At 44.1% G+C, this 17,854-nt stretch overlaps 1 protein-coding gene across 1 annotated transcript in view; it reads right to left on the reverse strand.

Moving 5' to 3' along the window:
* FCHSD2 (FCH and double SH3 domains 2) overlaps nucleotides 1-17,854 on the reverse strand; it is a 202,347-nt gene that overhangs the window by 11,547 nt on the left and 172,946 nt on the right. The window contains exons 13-14 of the mRNA XM_054974082.1: nucleotides 8,724-8,885; nucleotides 1,214-1,348 (exon numbers count right to left, since the gene is read on the reverse strand). Of these exons, the coding sequence (XP_054830057.1) occupies nucleotides 1,214-1,348; nucleotides 8,724-8,885 (297 nt within the window). The remainder of the gene's footprint in view (nucleotides 1-1,213; nucleotides 1,349-8,723; nucleotides 8,886-17,854) is intronic.

A 17,854-nucleotide genomic window follows, 5' to 3' on the forward strand; every position in this document is an offset into this window, starting at 1 on the left:
TTCCCTCTCCCTGCTCGGCTCTTTTTCAGAGTTTGAAAACTTTCAGTCGATTTCTGCCATTAATCTTATTTAATCTGAACTGTTTTTCAAACGTCCGAGCGTAACATTCCGTCCACTGTTCCTTATCAGTATCCTTTGTAATATCCTTCTAATTTGTGTGTCTTGAACTGCTTTTAAATAGTTGGGAAAATGAGTCACATTGGAATGTCCATTTCTATCCTCTGGAATTTATATTTTTAAATGTGCTGCACAGATGATCGCAAGAGACAGACTCCGTTGTCTGTGACAACGTTTAGGCCCGCTTCCCTGAAAAACTTGACTACGATATAGAATAGTGATAGATATAGTAAAGGTTCTTTTTTTTAAAAAAAAACCCCACCCTAATTATTTTTTAGTTTCTACTTCTGCAATCCGTTGCTGCCAATATGCTGTCTGTGCATCTTGGATTCTGAAGTGAACTTCCAAATACCTAGATAATTCATTAGGAAATATATCTTGTAGTGGGAATTGTCCTAGATTGCCCCAGGAGAAAGCGGGGAAGTAATGTCAGAGAAGCTAAGCAAGGGGTATTCAGGCCGGACAAAATCATGAACCACAGTTCCAACATTAAAAAGAGTCCAGTAGCACCTTTAAGACTAACCAATTTTATTGTAGCATAAGCTTTCGAGAATCACAGTTCTCTTTGTCAGATGCATGTGCACGAAGAGAACGTGATGCATCTGACGAAGAGAACGTGATTCTCGAAAGCTTATGCTACAATAAAATTGGTTAGTCTTAAAGGTGCTACTGGACTCTTTTTGATTTTGCTACTACAGACTAACATGGCTAACTCCTCTGGATCTAGTTCCAACATTGCCACCTCCGAAAGACCCTAGTAATCTGGATTCCCCTCCTCCAAGTTATTACCATCATAGTCTCAAAGGTGGTTCTGAAGCTCAGCTTCAGCTGTATCCCTAAATGGAGAGATGGAAGAAACTCACTTCACAACATCAGTCCTGCTGTATCGGCATACAAGGAGAGGCTTCATGCAAACCCTTTTGCTAGCCTAGAGGTTTCTTTCTTCCTTAAATCCTACAGGGCAGCCGATCCCCACAGGCAAAGAATGAGGAAGTGAACTCTGCCCCTCACAGCCAAATGTGAAGACTTGCCTTTGGATTCACAGGGAGACCGTGTGATCATTTGCACCCCAGAGGCACGCTGACGTTTTGCTTACCTTGTACGAATAAACCACTTTGCAAGTCAACGGATAGTTCCGGAGAGTACCCGAAGGGCTGGAACTGCTGTCATCAAAAGCATCCAGGCCGTCTTCCAGTTCTTCCCCTTCTTCCCTGTCTGGATCAATGTTCAGCTAAAAGATAAGACATTTGAAGACAGTCAGTAGCCTGGATTTTCCCACCGTCCGGAAAGTTCCTGAGCTTCTAAAAGCAGACTATAGCAAGGCATCGCTTTATGGGAGATCACCGACGTGCTTTGTTAAATAAACACACCCCGCCCTTGTTTATTATTCCAGCTCTGCTGTTATTAATGAAAAAGCAGCTTCATTGTTTCCTAATCTGTCCATTAGCCCCAGATTTTGCCAATTCCCATTTTAAATCCATCACCACACCCAGTCGTAGTTGTGACGGGCGGTCTCAAGTTTTGGCCTCCAGGAGCCTCAGCCAAATGATAGATTGGAATGCTGGAAAGGGGGGGGAGGGGAGGAGCTGGGCTGTTTAAGCGCTGGCCAACTGTCTCAACTGGGTGTCGCTGGATTTGGGTGGGAGAAGAAGGGCTAGGAGGCCTGCAGGTCAGGCAGGGAGTCCCATTAGGGACTTCAGAGATTTAGAAGATGGGGAGGGGTTGGGTGCTGTTCTCGCAAAGCCTTTCTGTTCTATGTCTGAATCAGTTGAAGGAGAAACTTGCTTTGTACCTGTTATGCTTGCTCAGGCCCCGGCTCTCCAGTGACCTTATTACTCTAATATTGAGAGGGAGGCAGAAAAGGAAAACCAAGGAACATTCTACTGAAATAAACCCAGTCCTTAGTTGTTTTTATGTGTGCCACATCCACACATTTCAAATCATCTCTGATGTGCCTGAATATCTGCTTTGAAGAGGTTATTCGTTTAAGATACTTTATCTTGCCTTTCTCTGATAAGCAAATACTGACATCCAGGATTTTTTTGCTCTCAGAAGGGGCTGTTCTCTCTAGCGCAAGAACATGAATGAGAACCTCCAAATACTGAGGGGGTGGGGGGTGGGGAATAAACAAGACCTTGGCACCCCCCTTCTATCTTGATGGCATCCCTTCCCAAGCATGGCAATAAGGGAATAACGGAGTAGAAAGATGTTAATGCTAAGAGCTCCCCTTGGAACTCTGTCTCCTAACAACAAGGTTAGCTGGTTCTCTCTTGCCATGATAGTTATTGTCCATAGTTCAGCTGGAAGCCATATCAAAATCAAGACATGGTCAGATTGTGCCTACAGATTCTAGCGCGCAAAACATCTGTTCTTGGTCTGGTAGCATTAACACGACAAAGTATCTCCGCTTCCGCAAGTGGTTCCAAAAACCCCATCTACTAAAAAACATTCTGGAGAAAAAAAATCTGACGTGTGTTGGACCCAAAGGGACACAAATACCATTCAGATTACAGTAAACCAGGAACCAAAATATCTTTTTGTGTGGAAAATTCTGAAGCCGCGCAATGCCAAGGATTAATCCTCATGACTTCCTGTTTGGAATACAGGCAACTGTTTGAATATTTTCCCTGAAATAGGATTACTAGTGCAATCCTAAACAGAGTTACTCCAGTCTAAGACCACTGAGATCAATGGGATTAGATTGTAGTAACTCTGTTCAGGATTGCACTGTAAGTATAGGGCTGTCCACCTAATACATCAGGAATCAATCATCGACACCCCCTTGATCAAATCTGCCAATCCAGAGTCCAGGAGGTTCAAGGAAGGCACAGGCACGTAGCCGCCAGGCTTGCCAGTAGTGTAGTATGGGGTGCAGAAAGGGGAGCCTGGGTCACAAGACTCTGCCCCCTCCTCAAAGTGGTTCTCCTGCCCATGAAACACTATGGGACACAAGTGTTGTTAGCAAACATAACATGGAGATACAAAGCTGCTCTCTGATGAGAGGTGAAAGAGTGCTGTTTGCAACTGTATAGGACGTTTATTATTTTGTGACTTCTTTAAGGAAGACGGTTTGAAATGGGAAAAATGCATCGGACCACCTGTTTGGTCACAACTGGAAGGATTTGCCTCAAGAGGAATTTTGAAGCGAATCGGACCCTCTAAGATGCAATCACTTACTTATGAACATTTCTGAACTTTTTTGATTATATTCCCGACTACATTATCTTGAATTGTTTTACATATTCTTCTAGATACTAGTTTTGTACAATTGATTGTATCTGATTATTTATTGTATATTCTGTGAAGGATTGACAGGCACTGGCACGTTACTGAACGGAGATTCTCTTATGGTACATCAGAATTTTGAACGATTGGTCACCTGCTCTGTTCCTATGGTCCTGAATTTGTCCAGTCTAACCTTGTCACTGGATATATATAATTATAAGGTTTACTCGAAGAATTGTTTGTTAAGTATAATAAATATGAATTTATAGTTCTATAATATGCCTTAATTTGCTAGTTAAAAGAACCAGTTACTTTCCTTAATTGTTTTCCTAGTTAGTTTTCACAGCTTTTTTGCTTTGTCTTTGTCATTTAGTGTGGAGCAAATACCTCTGCAGCTCACTCAAGACTGCACTGTGAGGTTTTGCTGCCTTTGGAGATGGCCTGGAAGGGGCAGCCTGCCATCATCTGCCACGGCGCAAGGGGCCCTGGTACCAGTTGAGGCTGCTTCAGTATCACACCTATATGTTTCACTGCCACGTACGGCACAGCTTAAGGGCTGCGTCATCTGCAGCAGGAACGTGTTTAGCAAATCCACCCAAATCAGCCTGTGCTCATGCCCTAAAGAACAGAGCTAGGCAGAATCCGATAGCTGAGATTATTCCGCTCTTGTATAAGCGAGTGCTTTCCGACGAGAGAGGTTGAATACTCAAGCTCGACTCTCTTTCTTTGATAAAGGGGGTTGTATAATTTGTTCAATGCAAGGCTGTCCAGAGTTGCCTCGGGGCACAAAGAAGAAGACGGTTGAGCAAAGCATCGTTTAGCGAAGGAGTCAGAAAAGGTAGTCGTTGTTTCTGAATGTCAAAAATAAAAGCTGCAAACTCCAGGGAGCAGCATGGAGAAAGCACAAGAAGTAAGGATTTTACAGTCGAGTGTTTCTGTTTTGCAAAGTTAGACAGACCTTTAGCAGCTCTTTAAAAAAAGAAAAGACAGAAGAAGCCAACTTCTGGCCAACTCTTGCCTGCAAGCCAATCTTTTATAATTAAGTCTGGGTGGGTGTATATGGAGGGTGGGCGGGAATGGCAATTAGATTTCGTCCTCCCACCCTCCAGCATCTGCCAGTCTGTCAGGGACTGGCACCAGCTACAGATGCTGTTCCAACTGCCGGCATGCAGCATTGGGCATTGGGCGGGAGAAGGAGATTGGGTGGAATCCAGCACTTGCAACAGGAAACTGATGGGGGGAGGAGAGCCAAATAAAGGAGAAGGGAAAAAGAAACATGAATGGTTAAGCCTTGCCTCCCCTTCTCAAGGCACAGTTTGGAGGAGGCGGCTTTCTTCTCTTTGGCTTATGCTGATGTATAAAAAGCAATAGGCCTTACAAACATTAGACAAGCAATCCCACAAGACTGAGACTGAACTGGCAACTCTGATTAGAGCTTCAAAATGGCGAAAGAAAATGTTTAGGGCAGGTTTCAAACAGACGGTCTAGAGGGCTTACCAGACTTTTCAGGCATTCTTGGTGCAGCCTAGGGTGCCCTTTTCCACATAACCAGAGCTATTTCGAGGGGGAACGCACAGGAATGCAGTTCCGGCAGTTCCCCAAAGAGGTCACATGTCAGGTGGCCCCACCCACCTGACTCTCGGCCATTTTGGGCCCTTTTCGGCCTGGATTGGGGCCGAAACGGCCTGGATCGGGCTTCTGACAGGTGGTGGATCACTCTCCCGGTCATTATTGGCCCAATCCTGACCATTTTGGGCCCCTTTTCAGCCATTTTCAGCTCCTTTTTTGCCATTTTGTGCCCAATTTCGGCCCTGAATGGCCAGGATTGGGTCCAAAATAGCCAGAGCAGGTGATGTCAGGGGGTGTGGCATATGCAAATCAGTTATACTAATGACACACTTCCAGTGATGGCAAGGGGCATGGCATATGCTAGTGAGTTCCTCCAGCTCTTTTTCTACCAAATGGCCCCTGCACATAACTAATTGACCCGTCTTCAAGATCCCCCTTTCCCTCTAAATTAGGGTGGAACTAGATGCAGCCTTGTGAAGCACCTGGCCCAAACTCTGTTTGTGAAGCTAATGGGAAAGCAGGGGAGGAACTCAAATAAACAGACTGGTGGGTGAGGATATGGAATGCTTATATGCTGCCTGTATCTGACAATTCCCCAACCCTGTGCCTGGTCTTCCTTGCTGGGGTTAACTTTCTCGGGGGTGGAAAGAGAGTTATTTGCAAACAAAAATCGTTTGCCAAAGGGAAGCACTAAGCACCTCTTCCCACCTGCTGATTCTCCCTTTCAGTTGGCCTCAGATCTGTGAAGAGTGTAATGAGAAAAATAGAGACATCCCCATGGCTCCCTCTTAATATCCAGATTTGCTACTGGAAGCTGGGTAGGAAGGAGGCTGGGGTGCCGTGCAATCCGCGAGGATGGTGAATCTGGGTGACGCTGACACTTTCGGTCAAACAATGGTTCAAACAATGTCTGGTGAAGAGAAAGTTGGATGGCCTTTCAAGTTTCCCCTCCTTTCTCCCCTCTGGCCAATCTGGGTCCCCTTAGCTCCTACTTCCCACTTGTGCTCAATGATTCCATGCCGTCTTTCTCTTCCTCTACCACACCCATCTTAGCCAGCCAGCTAGCTAAACAAATGTCCTAATATTCTGAACAGCTGGGCTTTGGGAGCAGAATAATTACTGCGAAACACATGCAGCCCTGAGTAAAGTATTTCTGGTGGTTTCCTTGATTCAAGAAAGCCAGAATTCTGAAGGCCAGTACAGAATGAGAGAGAAATGCTGGGCCAGAGCGACAGGGGAGCATCACCGAACTAGGAAGGTGGTACAGAGCCACCGATAAAGAGAGATATAACATTAAACAGACCCGTTGCAATTTATTTCTTGTAGCAAGGTAGAAAACCCATTTTGTAAAATAAGCTGCCCCTTCCAAAACAAAGGAATTGGGGATGGGTTTAGTTTAGTTTACTTTAGATGAGAAGTCTGGGTTTAGTTTATACTTTCCAAAATTGAAGGGACAGCACACAGTCAGGTACAAAGCCACCTTATACTGAATTAGACCAGTGGTTCTTCTAAGCGGATGCTCGTCTTCTCTGATTAAATGCAGGATTCTCTAACCTTACCAAACCAGATTAGAGAATCTGACTCAGAGTGAGCCAATTTCTTTGGGGTACACACCCTTAGTCTTCAGACCTTTTTATGCAGTACATTTGGGATGAATAAACTTTCCTCACTCAAAAAGAAATTTTTATTTCATTTCATAGAATTTTTGCATTTGAAAAACTGAAGACTTTTTCATACTTTTGAGTGTATTGTTCATTCTAAAAGAGAAAAATAACTCATATGAGTTTTTCATTGCTCCCCCAAATTCTCCAGTCTTTCCATCACAAAAACTGAAACGAACTCCTTGGAAAAAATTGCACCCCCCCCCCCGAATGTTTCTCTTGTTTTTTTTCTTGGGCCTTCAAATCTCTAGCCCCTTTTCTCCACTCCTCTGTGCCTGGCTATTTCAACAGGCGTCGGCAAAAGATCGTTCTTAAATTATACCACTGAGAAATCAAAGCAGCTTATAGAAGAACACAAAATATAATTCAGAGAAATGAAAAAGATATATACTGTACAACTTCCAACATCCTGGGCTGGCTTTGGATCCACTGGCCCAGATCTCTCAGGGTGATAGGCTGTGAGCCAGGAGTGAAGAGCCCTTTCAATGTGGCCCTTCACCTTGGGCCGCTGGTTCCATGCACAGCAATCGCAACATTTCTCTATTAAATAATTGACACACGAGACCCTGGATTCTGACTGGGACCATAGCTTGGAAGCTTAAGCCATTCCCACTCTGTCATTTTCCCAACATGAAAAGGTTGTTTTGGAAGGGGAAAATGGAAGTCCCGATTTTTTAAAAACAAAAAAACACAAAAACCTCTGGGAATGAATGACACACACAGAACTCCCATCATCTCAACTGGTCTGGCCCCGAGTATGACAGAGCAGCTAACAGCACAAGAAGTGATGATTAAGCTAACAACCTGAGATGTATTTCTTTATGTTTCCTGGCTGAATCCCTTCCTTACAAGTCTTAATATCTTGTTTGGGGTAGTTGTGAAATCTGAACCCTCCAATGAACACAGATGATTTGTAATCCAATTAACATGCTTCCGGCTTAAGCGTTCCTACTCCTGCAGTCTAAAGAATTTTAATGTAATGCACAAACATCCGCCTGGGAATGCAGCAACCTTAAAATATGGATTTCTAAACCCTTCTCCCTGAAGTTGGGTGTGCAGGTGTTTATTAGTAATGTATGAACTTGTCAACACTTTGTGAATGAATTTCTCATTTCTGGCTTCATGAATGGTACCTCTGCTTAAGTACATGTTCATTCCCCCCCCCCCATCTCACTGTGAAAAGTGGTGTCCCCCCGCCCCCAGTGAACCCTTGTACTGAACTCACATCCTGCACCTTATGAAGGAAACTTCTTGTTACAAAGGTTCAGGCACAAGAAATGTAGTGATCTTTATGGCGCCACAAAACTTGTAGCTGTTTATCTCTGAAGTAGAAGTTTGTGTAACTTCAGCATTTTGGACATTTCCCAGACTATCACAACCCCCTCCCTTTATTCTCTTTTAAAAACCTGTTAGGCATTTCTGAACATGCAACAGATACCACTTCAGCATCACTATGTATCATGTAATAAGTAAGTCCCAGTGTGGACGGAGCTGTTTGTTAAGGATTTATTCAACAGTCAAACACAAAACTGTGTCTCTAACCTGTGAATAGCAGAGGTGCTGCATCTTCAGCCATGGAGAGACAAACTCTCTATACCTTGTATCCCAGGAGATGCAGATCTGTGTCTAGTGAAGTGCTGAATACATTTCCATGATGAATGCAACCAAAATTACAATGACAAAGTATCGGCTCAACCCCAGCATCTTTTCTCTTACTGGTTCTCCATTCTTGTTTGATTCATTGTAGGCATCCTTGGATATACTGGACTGCTTTATGCTTTTTAAGTTCAGCTCTTAACCATCTGCTATCCTTGCCTCTTAAATGCAGCACTTAAGATGCTCTAAACATCTTTGGATCTAGAACAAAATTTCACACGAGGGTTCCCATGCAAGTGGAAATGCAAGATGACGATGGCAGGGCCTGCCTGCGCTAAGTTAAACTTACTGTATCCCTGCTTGCATTTCCACTTGTGCAAGATCTCGTACAACCAATTTCTGGTCACTGTAACAAACAAGGAGGGAAGATCTAGGTGTTGCACAAGACATTTGCACTAAATCAATTCTGCTTGCACATCCCTGCTTGTACATCGCAGAAAGACCACGGGTTCAAAGGAAAACAAAAAGCCCTTGATAACAAAGCCAAAACCGTACCAAGTGCGAAGAGCCGTTATTGGTCACTGTAGGGAGACTTGCCCACCGCTCGTTCTCCAGTTCCTCCATCACTTGATTCATGGCACTTTTCAGCCATGTATCCACCGAAACTCCAATCTGTTTTAAGAGGTCCAGTCGAGCCTCCGCTTTCAGCTTTATTATCTGCAGTAGGGGAAAAAAGAAAGATTGTGTTACTGGAAACTTCTGCGTTCCAGATCAACAGTCAGAATGTGTATGTGGTAGGCGAGTGGGGAAGCAGCAATAAGACACTGCTTTGAATCAAGAATGAATATTCTCCCTCAGGCTCCAGAGCTGCTACCCCTATTCAAAAAAGAGAGCGTTTCCAAAGCATCTCTTAACATAAGAGGAGCCCTGTCAGAACAGACCAGGAGTCCCTTCTAGCCCAGCATGCTGTTTCATGCAGGGGCCAAACAGTTGCCTAGGAGGGCCAAGAAACTGGGCACGGAGGCCGAGGCCTTCCCCTGATACTGCTTCCTAGCACTGATATTGGATGGGCAACCACCAAGGAGGCACTGGCAAACCACTTCTGCTTCCCACTGCTTTGACAGCCCCTTGCTGGGATCACAAGTCGATTGTGACTTGATGGCATGCACGTGCACACCCACACACATTCGAAGGCTTATACTACATAGGAATTGGATACTTTCACTGCTACAAATGAATACGGCAAACTGACTGCACACCAAAAGGAGATGTTTACATTTCCAAGCAAAGGAATGTTTTGACTGCCTCCACGCTAATTGCATTCTGTCTCCTTGTGATATATGTCCCCTTCTTTCTCCCCTCTCTCCCCTCCTCTTCTGTATTTGACCAGTTCGGATCATGCATCTGACGAAGAGAACTGTGATTCTCGAAAGCTTATGCTACAATAAAATTGGTTAGTCTTAAAGGTGCTACTGGACTCTTTTTGATTTTGCTACTACAGACTAACACGGCTAACTCCTCTGGATCTATGACACATGCCAGTGGCAATGTCCTCTGGGAGTGAATTCCACAATTCCATTGCTTGCTGGAAAAAGCAATACTTCCTTTTGTCTATCCTGACATTCAGATCTCAAAAGCAAAAATTGCCACTGTCATAACCATCCATTCAGATAGAGATTACTGGTAGCCGTTTGATTTTAAAATGTCCTTTTTTTAAAAAAAAACCCTGAAACTGTTAAAAAACCCCAGCTTTATTGCTTTATGCTTTTGTCAACCCACCATATACTAACATATACAAGAAGGGTAAAGAATATCCACCCAGAATTCTGATACAGGGTGTTTTCCCCCTTAAAAATGCAGACAGAAATTAAGATGTTTATGGCCCCCAGCTCAGCAAAGTTTTGCACTCAGGTCACAGGCACAATCCGTACCATTTCATGCAGTGGGGCTACCAGATACCTTGGAGAACTAGTGCAGGACCAAGTGGGCAATAGTGAGTCATACAGGCCAACGGCTTGACTCTGTGTAAGGCAGCCGCCTCATCTATTACAGCTTGGAAACAGGAAAGCAAAAACCTGAAGCTAGAGAGCCCACGTTCTTTCTTCATTTCCAAACAGCAAAAAAATGATTTTTCCTCATTCATTACTGTTATAATCGTACATTTCTTGACCAGTGGTGACGGCGTCAGACCGTCCTGGGAATGCCAATACAGTGGTGTGTTTCTGATTGAAGCAGTTGCCACGGAAGAAATGCCAATGAAGAAGCGATTATACGAAACGGGATTGGACAACGTATGCCGGCAAAACCCGTAGACGTGGCACTTGGAAGTTTCATGGCTTCATAAACATCTACAGGCATTAAATCAGCATTAAATAATGAATGTTGGACTTTTGTAAACGAATTGATTTTCACTGTGCACTACAGACTAATGAACTATTTTTGTATTGAATTATTATCCTTATATGGTGGAAACTGACTTGAATACTGGATGTGCACTTTAAATGAATGAATGATTGTTCTCCGTTTCTGAATTAACTCTTGTATCAGTACTTTTCCCACCAGTTGGATGTTAGAACATTTAGATATTATTGTGATGTATACTGTTTTATATTTATTGTCGATATTTTTGGAATTGAGCACTGCAGCACTTTATATATAAATTGTCTTTATATGTCTATATACTTTTGATTGAGTACTCCGGAAAAGAGATGTTTGTTGTTGTCACTTTGTAGTTTCCGGAGTAGCCCGTTTGTATTCTGGCTTTTCATTTCCAAACAGCAAAAAAATTATTTTTCCTCATTCATTACTGTTATAAACTTATACTTCTTGACCAGCGATGGACTATGATCTGGGCAACCCAGGTTCGATTCCACGTTCTGCCATGGAAACTTGCTGGCTTACCTACCTCGCAGGGTTTGTTGTGAGGAAAAAAATGGAAGAAAGAGTGCTGGTAAGCTGCTTTGGGACCCCGTTGGAAGAAAGGCGGAGTATAAATGAAGTGAAATGCTAATGTTATGTCTTGGTAAACTTGCAAATTTTTACCCTATGGCATCGTTTATTGAAATGTCCTTGATAATGACTGTACTAATCTCACGCCATGTAATCTGCCTTGAGTCTCAGTGAGAAAGGCGGACTATAAATAAATACATAAAAATGGACATGCTATCTAGATGGTGCATATAGGCCTGTTTGCAAATGTTTGCTTAGACCCATCCTTTTCCGCCCGCAGATTTCCGGTGATCCCTACACCCCATTTTATTCATGTAAATTGGTGGCAAAAAAATGTAGTGGGGCATGGAAGGCTGCAGTGGAGGGAGGGGAGAATAAAGAGATCACAAAGCTGCCTTCTATGAAGGCTACTGCATTTGCATAACTTCGGACCCCAATACTCAGTTGAAGTGAATGGGGTATGATCTTGATGTAACAGTATGTATGTATGTATATATGTATGTATGTATGTCATTTATAGTCTGCCTTTCTCACTGAGACTCAAGGCAGATTACACAGTATGAGATTACTACAATCAATATCAAGTACATTTCAATTCAGTAGCAAGGACATTTCCATAAACAATGCCATAGGGTAAATAGACACAAGTTTAAAAGACATGCACATCCAATAGAGAGTAGAAAAAACACTGAAGCAAAACATAATTCTAGGACTAACATTAGACAACATGGAGCACTGGTGGTACACAGGAGTACATATTTAAAGCAGCAGATAATACATAAGGCGATATAGTGGTGAAGTCTATGGTCCCTAACTCATTCGTGAAGCATCTGAGACCCCCTCCCTACAATACAGCCCTCCTATCTGAGTAAAAAGCCTTTTTGAATAGTTCGGTTTTGCATCGTTTATGAAAAGCCAGGAGAGGGGGGGGCTCTCCTGACCTCCTCAGGCAGATCATTCCACAGGATAGGGGCCACCACAGAGGAAGCCCGTGTACGGGCTGCTGCTGACTTCACCTGTGTGCAGCCTGGCACCTGCAGGAGACGTAACATACTGCACATGATAAAAGGACAGACTGTCGATCTGGGAGTAACTCCGTAGGGCTGCTGTCTCTTTCAGAGGCAGTATGGTTTTTTCACTTAGTCATGGAATGACGGATGGGAGCATGCTGATATTACAGTATCCTCCTGTGGGGAGCAGCCCTGTTCCGTCACAGTATGACCTTGAACCGAAGAAAGATTTCCCCCTTTTTTTTCACCCTGGTACAGAGGATGTAACGTAGCAACATGTGCATATTTTAAACGAGAGCAACGACTCACAAAGCAAAACGACGTTCCGTTCTGATTAAGGGGGCAGGCAAACGTCAAGAGAGAGTCAAAGTTCAGCCCAGGTTTTCCGTGGGAAAGAGCAAGTCGGCTGAAGCGAGGAGAGGTCTCTGAGTCGCGGCCACTCATGCAATGCAGTTTATCGCCCAGCCATCAGATTAATGATTCCAGATTTGCCCCGGATGCCAGTTCTCACGGGCAGCCTTTTCAAAGGGGAAGAGGCTAAGTTAGCGCACCTTTGATGCTGCAGCACGCACACTCCTTCCCTTTGGAGCCTAATGAAAACACGGAGTGCCCAAAGAGGGGAAGAGAAACTCTCAAGGCTGTGGAAGCAAATTCGTTTGTCACACGAGTCTCCTATAAACAAAGGTCAGAGGAGGTTAGAAGCCACCGTGGGGGCTCTCTTAGTCATCTCCGAATTCTCCACGTGACGCTGGAAAGGCAGCAGGGAAGGAGCTCTTTGGTGGCTGTCTGGGAAGGGCATTCCAGAGCGTGGGAGCAGCCACAGAGAAAGCTTTGGCCAACACTCTGGCACAGGAAACTGGAGTAATTGCAGGGCAGAGAGGAAGGCCGCAGCCTGAAACTATAAAGACAGGGGAAGACCACGATGGGGAAGGTGCTCCCCCTCCAGTGCCTTGGATCCGGGGCTGCTTACAGCAAGTACCAGCACCTCCAGCTGGGTCCAGAAGCTTCTACACAGTCCCTGTTGTTGAGCACAATACCCTGGTGGCTCTGCGGCTCACCCGTTTAGAAGTGGGCCTCATGTTAAACTCCTGGACAAGCCAGTGTTGAGTGGCAAAGGGAGAGGCCAGTATGTTTCACTTTTCTGATCTCTGAAAGGGAATGAGATGAGTGCAATACAGAGTAGGTCCATCAACAACGTTCAGAGGTCAATGAATACCAGTCACGAGGGGGGGGGGAGAGGGCAGTTGGCATCATACTCTACTTGGGGGCCCTCCAAAGCTGCCACTGGGGGGGGGGAATGGGGTGGTGGAGTAGACGGGCCATCAGTCTGATCCAGTGGGGTTCTCCTTCTCAAGTTGTTCAGAACATACATAGAGCACTGAAGCAGTTTGTGCCTTTCCCCATTAGCGTACTTCTCTGTATTGTAAGTTCATAAGAGAATGAGGAAGATCTCAGCTTCAAAACCAAAGCCAATGAGAAAGCAGCACAAGACGGCCTGGCCCGTGCCTGACCCAAGATACTGCATGTCTGGATGGCAGTATGTTTAAAAGCCTGACTATGAACTTTTTAATGAAGTAACACAGGAAAAGGTCTTAAAGAAAACCTGGTTGGCAGTTTTACGGCACAGATGTCCTGGTTATGGACTGCGAAGCTGGAGGAGGAGATATCCCCTTTGGTTTTCCTAGTGCACCTCTCCTTCAACAAATGCCAAGATGTATTTAATTCAGCAGACAAGAAGTGGGATCTACTCCACTTACCAAGCTCTTGAATAAATGGACTGTTTTCCAGCCTTCTACCTGGAGGAAACCCTTTCCACACTGACCTGTTGGCCAAGGGACTGCTAGTGTGCCTTCCAGGGCACCCTTGCAGAAGATTTTAGAATTAATTCTCAGGAATGCAGTTTACCTTGAGCACTGGTTTTGCTGTTAGTAGACTGGGCCCAAACACTGCCAAGAATATCTACACCTGCAGAGAAAGCTCATGAACGGCAGAGTCCTGCCTGCTAGCTATTACTGCTCTTCTCATTTTTGTACTCTGATAAGCTTCCAAGGGACACGATTTTAATGCGAAAGCCACAACCCGGGTGTCTGATTTCAGCCCGCCACTAAAATCTGATGCACCGGCTGACGCAGGCGCTGACATACATGTTGAGACATCACCAGCATCACACGGTTACGCAGGCCTACTGCGCATGGACCTCAATGCACTGCTGTAAGCGCAAGAGTTTTGGAAGAAGAAAGTCTTTCCCAAAGTTGTAATGAGTCCAGTGGCCCCTTTAAGACTAACCAACTTTATTGTAGCATAAGCTTTCGAGAACCACAGCTCTCTTCGTCAGATGCAGAAGAGAACTGCAGTTCTCAAAAGCTTGTGCTACAATAAAGTTGGTTAGTCTTACAGGGGCTACTGGACTCTTTGCTATTTTGCGACTACAGACTAACATGGCTAACTCCCCTGGATCTTTTCCAAAGTGGTAACTGCAAAATAGACATCAAGGGGCAGTGTCAGTTACATAAAGACCAAAGTACAGCCACTCAACTTTCCGAAATGATCTCCTGAAAAATATTAGCTAGCTTCCAGCTTGTTGGCTTACTAAGTCTTGTAACAGTAGAAAAGAGCAAGAGTCCAGTAGCACCTGTAAGACTAACAAAATTTGTGGTGGGGTATGAACTTCTGTGAGTCACAGTTCACTTCTTCAGACACTCACAGATAATGTGACTCATGAAAGCTCACACCCTACCACAAATTTTGTTAGTCTTATAGGTTCTACTGGACTCTTGCTCTTTTCTACTGCTACAGACAGACTAACACGGCTACACATCTTGCTCTAAGTCTTGTAAATCAGGAGAGGAAATATTTTTAATAAATATATGGAGACCAAGATAGGTAGCTGTGCTAGTGTGTAGTCGCAGAAAAGAGTAACCTATAAGGCTAACAAAATTTGTGGTAGGGTATGAGCTTTCATGAATCACAGCTCTCAGGTATCTCAAGAAGTGAGCCGTAACTCATGAAAGCTCCTACCCTACTACAAATTTTGTTAGTCTTCGAGGTGCTACTGGACTCTTCTCTATATGGATACCAGTAAGACTGACAAATGAAAGCTGCATAATACAAGTGTACACATATTCTTTGAGCAGTTGACTGGCAAGACCTTTCCAGTCCTTCGTACCAGTCTTGTAAACTTGATTACTTTCATATATTGTCGAAGGCTTTCACGGCCGGAGAACAATGGTTGTTGTGGATTTTCCAGGCTGTATGGCCATGGTCTTGGCCATGTGATTGCACAGGGAAGCCATTGAAATTCATAAGCATAAGCACAATTTCAACAGGAAAGAAGAGACTTTAAGAATGAATAGAGCATGGTTTCCAGTCCTGACAAATACCAGGCCAACAAAATACTCTACATCCTACAATAGCCCTGCAGAGAAGATTAGCATATCAAGCACCAATTCATATGCAAAAGAACCTCCTTAGGACACAGTGAAGCCTCCCTCCATTAGCATTCCACACCCTGGGAAACTCTTACAGGATGTCTCAGCCTAAACCCACCTTCCTGAGTAGATATAAATTACCTGCCAACATCTTCTCCACACTGTGACGCTGAGAGATCTCTGTCTTTTGGTGCTATACCTCTGAAGATGCCAGCCACAGCTGCTGGCGAAACGTCAGGAACTACAATGCCAAGACCACGGCAATACAGCCCGGAAAACCCACAACAACCATGATTACTTTCATGTCAGTCAATGTCCAAAACCTAGCAAAATTCCCATGCAAATTCTGGACATTAACTCTGATATCAACACAGTAGAGATGCTGTTCACTCTGAAGGTAAAGCAGCTCCAGCTTAAAAGGAGGACTTGACAAAGCGAAAGATTTCTTTCTTGAAGGGAAAGCCTTCAAAAAAGGGAAACTAAAAGCTGAATCAGTAAAACAGAAATATGAAGCTAACATTTCTTAAAAGAGATACGAAGACTTAGAACTCTTTTTCTTCCAGTGACTTTTTTTGCTACCAGTTGAGTAATTACCTGCCAACTATTTTATGAAAACTAAGATAAGCAGAAGGCAAACCTTTAATTAAGGCATCACCATAGGTTTTGAAAAGGATCTTTCCCACTATGTAAGCTGCCTCGAGCACCTCCGGGGAAAAGGCAACTACTAAATATTTTAGACAAACAAACAAATCTGTATCAACTCCCACGGTTGTGGTGGAGACTGCCCTCAAGTCATAGCTGACTTATGGCGACCCCCTGGTGGGGTTTTCATGGCAAGAGACTAACAGAGGTGGCTTGCCATTGGCTGCCTCTGCAATCCTGGTCTTCGGTGGAGGTCTCCCATCCGATTACTGACCAAGGCTGACCCTGCTTAGCTTCTGAGATCTGATGAGATCAGGCTCACCTGGGCTGTCCAGGTAGGGCTAAGTATTGGTGGAAAGTGCCCTCAAGTCATTGTTGACTTATGGCGACCCCCTGGTGAGGTTTTCATGGCAAGAGACTAACAGAGGTGGCTTGCCATTGGCTGCCTCTGCAATCCTGGTCTTCGGTGGAGGTCTCCCATCCGATTACTGACCAAGGCCGGCCCTCCTTAGCTTCTGAGATCTGATGAGATCGGGCTCACCCGGGCCGTCCAGGTCAGGGGATCAGCTCCCATAGTGACCATCAAATCAGGTCCAGCTTGATGTTCCATTAATTTGGGAAGAACCTCACAGTGCCACCCTATGCAGAGTAACTCCAGTCTAAGCCCTGAATTCAATGGGCGTACACTGGAGTAGCTCTGCAAAAGACTGCACCTGCTAGTTGCTAGAAGCAGGGCCTTTGCCATGATGGCCCCAAGGCTTCATCTGAGGCACAAGGCAGTCCTTTTAGGAAGGGATACAAGGCATTTTTATCCAAGTTCGTTTTCAACTTTCGGGTTAAGGGCTATGGACTGTTGTGTGTATTGCTAGGTTTTTAAAAATCACTTTATATTTTTCAATTTTTGAGTAATTCTTTATCCCTTTCAAGCTACTCTGAGCTTGTGGACAGCGGCCGGTACATGTTTTAAATACAAAATAACAGATAAGCACTTGCTTCTCAGTGACTTAAGCACTATATTTTAAATGCAGCTTCCAGAGAGGCAACAGTATTACGGCAACAGTAATACTTCTAATTTTAGATGTTTGTGTATCTGAGCATAATTTACTGGTAAGATGACTCCATTCAGCATTCCTGGAAGATGATTTATTAGCAGGAAAACATCTGAAAAGATTATTCTGTTAACCTGAACTTTAGTTAAGCATTTGCATAAGTATGGTGGAAAGTGAAGCGCTTTACAGGAATCAGGGCATTTCATTATTTTTGTCTTCACTATTTTGTGTGACAGATGCATTAAGTATACCAAAAAACCATGAAATTTACATCCATCCATTAAGAAATACATTTTGCAAGCGCAGTGGATACTGGCAATTTTTACAGGCTTTTCCATGTACAAATATTGACTTATTCTGCTAAGTTAGCGGGCGCCTCCAGACAGCTTTGGTGAAAAGTCACTTATTAGACCCTCAACAAAGGGTCTTTCAGCAAGCATTATTTGTTAGCATTAAAACAGAAGACAAACATGGCCCAAGTCCAAACAACAGACTTGAGAAGGAACAAAGGTGGTCATCCTGCCCTAGAAAAACATAGCAATAAAACTGGAAGACAGAAAGGAATGATGTGCATTGAAGGGACTCACAATGAACTCTTACAACCAGTT

This window comes from Eublepharis macularius, chromosome 3 (assembly GCF_028583425.1).
Source record: "Eublepharis macularius isolate TG4126 chromosome 3, MPM_Emac_v1.0, whole genome shotgun sequence".
In the NCBI taxonomy this organism is placed as follows: Eukaryota; Metazoa; Chordata; class Lepidosauria; order Squamata; family Eublepharidae; genus Eublepharis; species Eublepharis macularius.